The following is a 5,854-nucleotide window of genomic DNA, read 5'->3' on the forward strand; positions in this document are numbered from 1 at the left end:
GAAATTGGCAGGAGTTTTCATAGGACATTTTTGCTCTAGGTAGTTTTCTTGGCTTTTGCTGTGTTTGAGACTCTGTGGAAAGAGGCTTGTGTTTCTGCTCTCTCCTCCTGCTCCTGCTTCCTCTTTCATGGGAGTTTCTGAAACGGTGCAGCTGCCTGCCATGAATTCACCGGCGCGTCGCATGGAAACTTGGCTTCTTGGCACATGGAAGAGGTGGCTCTTTTCTTCTGCACCCGTCTCTGGGGAATTAAATTCACATTCTATGTTGCTGCGTAGGCTTAGAGCCAAATTTTTCACTTCAGCTTCCTTCCTTCCCGGTCCCTCTCATTTCCTTAATTAAAAGATGCTCAGGTCTAATGCATATTGCTGCAGCTGAAAGAGGATGAAAATAGCACAGATGAAATAGCTACATTATTGAGACCTGGACTTTTATTTAGTATAGCATTTGCTGGCGTGTCGCTGTAACAGAGTTCAAAAGCTGGCTGGACTGAATTACTCTTTTCAACACATTAACTGGTAATTTCTAATTTTAAAGGGAACGGAATTTTGTTTGCAGTCAAACGTGATTTTTACAGCTTCAGCTGTTCCTCTCATCTAAGTTAATGACAAAGTCATATTTGTTCAGTGTAAACAGGAATAGATTCACCACAACTGTATGCGTTCAGTCTCTCTGTTTCCCAAAGGCTATAAGTACATCCGAACTGAGATGCCGAGTGCTAAAACCAGTGTCTGTATGGCACTGGCTAAAACTGATTATTTTCAGCACCTTTGAAAATCAGGTAGTTTATGGAGTACCCAAGGATGAGCACTGGTTTTGAGAGTTAGGTGACACAGTTTTTTAGATAATGGACTTCACGTAAGTGTCTACAAAAAGATCAAAAAATCAGTCTCAGCATCTTTTGCCTTAAATAGTTTCTGGAAGCCTGGTAGAATCTCATGCTGCCACTTCCATGGACAGGGGAGTCCTTATAATTGAAATCAACAGATACTTGAAAAAAGAGGGAGAGAAAAGGCAAGATGCACGCGAAGGTGTTTTAGAGAAAAGCTTGCATTAGGTGTTCACAGAGCCTAGACTCTGGTTTTGCACAGGTATCTCTCTTCGTAAAAATGTTAAGAAGTACCTTGAAGATAGTGCTGCTGAAATTACTCACCTTACCTGTGCTTCCAGCAGAAACACCATTGTTCTTCCTCTGAGCACTTCCCTTGCTTTCCCAATTCCCTTGAAGTCTGCTTTCTCTAGTTTAACTTCCTTCACCACAAAACCCTTCTATAATTACCCATCTTTTTGTTATTCGGTTATTTTCAACCTATTCTGCTGAGCCAAGGTGATGATCTGCACCATTTCCTTGAAATCTTCTCTCACAGCATTTTAATAACTTCTCCAAATAAGTTCACAGTGCTCCTGCCCTTTCAGCTCATGTTGTCGCTATTTGAGTCGTGGGTACAATCAAGTGGCAATAGCTAGTTAGGCAGCCATAGCCACGTACGTCGGGTATATACATTTAACCAGAGTGTTTAAATGTGAGGTCTTCTCTTGGTTGAATTCTGTTACACTTGTGAAGGAGATTGTAACTGGAAGATTTGCTGACCACGTGAAAAGCAAAAGTGATCTTGAACTGCCAAAAGAGTTCAAAACCAGGAAGGTGTTGCAATATTTGCCTGAAAAAGAGGGGAACACAACATATGAGTGTAAAAGAATTACTGATTTTTGCATACGTTAAGATCATCTGGGAATCCTACATTCACTTTTCTATTCATACTGGAAAGGACTGGAAGAGGCCGAGATCTAATCTGATACCTACACTCTCACAAAAGGCTTGAACTCAATTTTATTTCCCCAAGGAAAGGCTAAGAGGTTTTGGTTTACTTCATGTATATAAGTAGATCAGCTAAAACCGCTTCCCAGCAAGCAGAAATAGCTGTCGAGATCAGTGGTGGGACGCTGGCAAGCATGAACCAGAAGCGAGATGTGAGTTTGCAGCACTGGGAGTTTCACTGGAACTTTTTAGGTAGGGGAATAGATTTGCTGTGATTTGGTTGAATGTCTTTCTTAAAAGCTTCCCTATACCTCAGCCAGCTCATAGCTTCTGTACCTTGGGATTGCGACATGCAGACTGAACAGCCTGTCGAGTAAAGGTCAGCTGGCTCTCCTGGCCTCACGCTGGCTGTATACTCTTAGTTCGCCTAGTCTCTGCTTTTCCCTCATGTAACTCATTGCACCATGCTGAGGTTGGCAGCAGTCAGATCTCCATCTTTTGTATTTGCACAGCTTTCAATGCCATGATGCTGGACAAGTAGAAATAATGAACAGCGCTGAGGGCTGGTACCAGTTCAAAGAACTCACAGCTACTGAATATCCATTTACTTACTGCTTTCCTGTTTCTTTTTTTTCTTTTCCATAGTGAAATACATGAGAGAAGCAACCCCCTATGTGAAGAAAGGCTCCCCTGTTTCAGAAATTGGGTGGGAGACGCCTCCCCCCGAATCTCCCCGCTTGGGTTGCGCCTCTGCTGACCCCCTGTCGCAGCTTTCACTCTCCATCCACAGAGACAAGAAGACAATACCGCTCAAGATGTGCTATGTGACGCGCAACATGATGGTGTCAGACCCCGAAAACAGGTGAGTGGGGAATATTCTGGAAGCTGGGGTTTTGCCTTTGCATTGTATTGTCTTTGACCTTTTCAGCATTGGGTGAGCAGGAGCTGGCATGGGCTCTGGCTGCACAGAGCAACCCAGCAAGGAGCAAGCGAGCACTGGTTTGGGATGGGTGGGGGTGTCTGAGTTATTTGGTGCGGGATTCAGCTTTTCGGTTGTGCTAGAGAAACTTTTCAATGTGCTAAACCAACATTTTTATTAGAAATAGCATCTCAGGTTTGTTTTCATCCTGAGTAAGTGTCTGCTTTTGAAGGAAAAAACACTGTGCACACTGATTACATCTTCCAGGCTAGCTTAATCTAATTCCATTGCATTTTCTTTTCTTTTTTGATGAATATTATTTCAAGAATAGCCTGTTTTGTCCATTCAGTTCTGGACATTAAAGTCAAGAACAGAGAAAATTCTACTTCCAAGGCATTAATAAGGAATTTCTGTGACTTTTTTTCCTGATGTTAAATATAGAATGAGCTTTTACCAGCCCTTATTTATAACATATGTGGAACAGCTGCATGACACCAGCACACTCTCTGATCCCCGCTTTAACAGCTGCTAATGAAAAGGACCAGTCAAGTCAGTAATACAGACTGATTCTTCCATCCAAATAATGGCCTATTTGTTTTTTCTGCAGTTTGCTGGCATGCCCAGAAGCTAATGCCTTTGATTCTCAGCACTTAGGTATGGGTGTAAATAAGAGTTAAGTTTCATTTGCAAAAAAGGGTAAGGAGAAAGGGGGAGAGCAGAAAAAGGTTTGGGGACAATGGCTTCCCCTGTAATTTCTTGCATTGCAATTCAGAAACTGTATCAGTATCTTTCATTCTTTCTTATATTTGTCTTCTTTTTTTGATCTTCTTTTAAGGGTTTCCCCCTCACCTCCCCCATGCTTTATTGTTTGGTATTGCTTTACTTTGCCTTTCTCTTCATCTCATCAAGGGGTTACCACCACAGTTGGTGACAACTGACCACTACAGAAGTGCAATTATAAAACAGAAGTTACTCTGGCAGTCTTTCTCAAGTTTAAATCAAGATAGCTATTGATATCAGCCACTTTTTTTTTTTTTTTTTTTTTTTTTTTTTTTTTTTTTTTTTTTTTACTTATATCTGCATAGTTTCAGATGTTGAGGTTTGACAGCTGTATCGCTAGCCTAAGAGTTGGTCATTCTCTCTGCCATGGAGTGTATTTAAGAATATCCAGGCAGGTTGGATGGTTTGAATCAGCCCACTGTAAGGAGGAAAGCACTGCAATGCATGTTGGCTTCATTCTTTCAGCATTTTTCTCTGGGTTTTTTTTTGACCGTGTTACAGTTCTCAGCTTTTGTCACTCTCCTGGTCCTCAGTTCTGTTTGAAGGCCAGGAGGACTGTTTCAGAGGGACTCACACTCATTCCGCATGATATTTCTGCAAGGGAGCTGACTTTTTCGAAGTGTGCTACAGATGTGTGTGTTCTTAGGTGTTACTAGGAAGTAACGCGTGGGAGAGTCATATTGCTTATTACCATGGTTTTCGTTTTGTGTTGCTGTCATTTCCTGTGGAAAGACTGACTTCTGAGTTTTACGGTAGTCCAACACCGTTCAGTATACGGTCTAAGCTGGATTTTTCCATCTGAGCACACAGTACCTCACCACCATGCTAGCTGCAGCGTTAATAGTAGCATCTCATTGATTCACATCTTTACCTATTTCAGGATTTTTTAACAATTCTGACTACTGGAACTGGTATTTCCCAGTAGAAATGCTATTACAATACAGCGACCCTTCCCCACTGGAATATACCACAAGAGAGTAATGTGAGTCTGCAAGAATAAATTGAGCAGAGCCCAAACCATGTCCTTACATGCTTGTGACACTTCTGTTTTGTAACCCAGTGACCTGACACATAGATCTTATAACTGATAGTGTCAGTTTGCTGGATGGCTTTAGGAGAGCACTGCTGGCAAGCTGCCGAAGCATATGCTGGCCATAGAAGGGCTCCTTTGGACTACAGCTGAGCTAATTTTCATCTAAGACCAAGCATGGACATAGGAAGCAGGAGTTTTCCAGTGCAGATGTTTTTCCAGTACAGGCTGGAGATCATGTCACAGCAAGGTTTTGGGACCAGGCTGAACTGATTTGATGTTCAGCATGACAGAGGCCCCAGAAAGACCGTGCTTGTTGGCACTGAATCATCCTCAATTCTTAGAAAGCTGGGGTGAAATGTGGCTTTAACAGCCACAGAGGAAACTACACATATGGTTTTCCCACTAGAGCTGGCAGCCCTGTGTAGGATTTCTGCTTCTCCTAGAAGAACTGGCCCCAGTTAAGAGATGCGTACATCTGTGTCTGCTCTCAGATGGTTTGCTGAGCCTTTTATTTCAGAGCAGGAGTGAAGTTTGGTGCTTTAGAGCAACAGTTCTCAGATGTCTCCTTCATCTAACCTTCCTGTGGGTTCATTCTGAAGGAGATAAGGAATTGTCTTCTCTGTTACCTGAATAAAAAAGCTGTAACACACCAAAGAGAAGATTCTTAATATAAACCAATGCCAAATTTAGTGTGTAGGAATTTTTTTTTATAATACAAATATGGCAACAGGAGAAAAATTGCAGAGCATCTTAGTGGCAGCTGTGTCATTCTCCTCTAGTCACAGGGGCCATTGTTGTATTTTATGCTGGATGAAACTAGGTTAAAATAGTTACTACTTAAATCTGTTGTTTTCTTGTTTTACTGGTAATTGTCCTTCCTGGTGGCAGCATTAATGTCCGGCCTCACAGAAGAGCATCCCTTCCCGATGAAGAGACATGTGGGAATGGTCACAGCTAGCAATACCGATGCACAGTGAATCTTACTGCAGTAGAAAAGATTTTCATTGATTTCTAGTGATGATATTATGGAATAGGAAGGGGGAAAAAAAAGAATTAGGCCTCTGAGGTGAAATTTGTTCTTTTGGTGCTTTTAAAGTCTTGGTACATAATACAAAGGTACTTGTGGGTACAGCACAAGAGCCATGGCATTCCCTGGTGGAATGAGGCCATTCTTCGTGGTCTGAAAAGATTTTCTTGTCTGTTTTTGAAATCACCCTAAAATCCTACTTGCACTTCATTCAGCCAAACCCGGGAGGTGTGGGCCTGATCCTGCCAGCAATTAGTGTGCACAGATCACTTTTTTTCCAGTGGCAGGGGGCCAGTGGGAAAGGTTTGCTTTGGTTTTGAAGCTAGGAAAAATGGGGC

The 5,854-nt window shown here is 42.2% G+C and overlaps 1 protein-coding gene across 1 annotated transcript in view; it reads left to right on the forward strand.

Moving 5' to 3' along the window:
* Positions 1-1,951: 1,951 nt before the first annotated feature.
* LOC104496536 (beta-1-syntrophin-like) overlaps positions 1,952-5,854 on the forward strand; it is a gene marked incomplete at its 3' end in the record, with an annotated part of 44,185 nt that continues 40,282 nt past the window's right edge. Inside the window, exons 1-2 of the mRNA XM_010139668.1 lie at positions 1,952-2,009; positions 2,403-2,619. Coding sequence (XP_010137970.1) covers positions 1,952-2,009; positions 2,403-2,619 — 275 coding nt within the window. The remainder of the gene's footprint in view (positions 2,010-2,402; positions 2,620-5,854) is intronic.

The sequence above is a fragment of the Buceros rhinoceros genome, unplaced genomic scaffold, assembly GCF_000710305.1.
Source record: "Buceros rhinoceros silvestris isolate BGI_N320 unplaced genomic scaffold, ASM71030v1 scaffold5207, whole genome shotgun sequence".
Lineage (NCBI taxonomy): Eukaryota > Metazoa > Chordata > Aves > Bucerotiformes > Bucerotidae > Buceros > Buceros rhinoceros.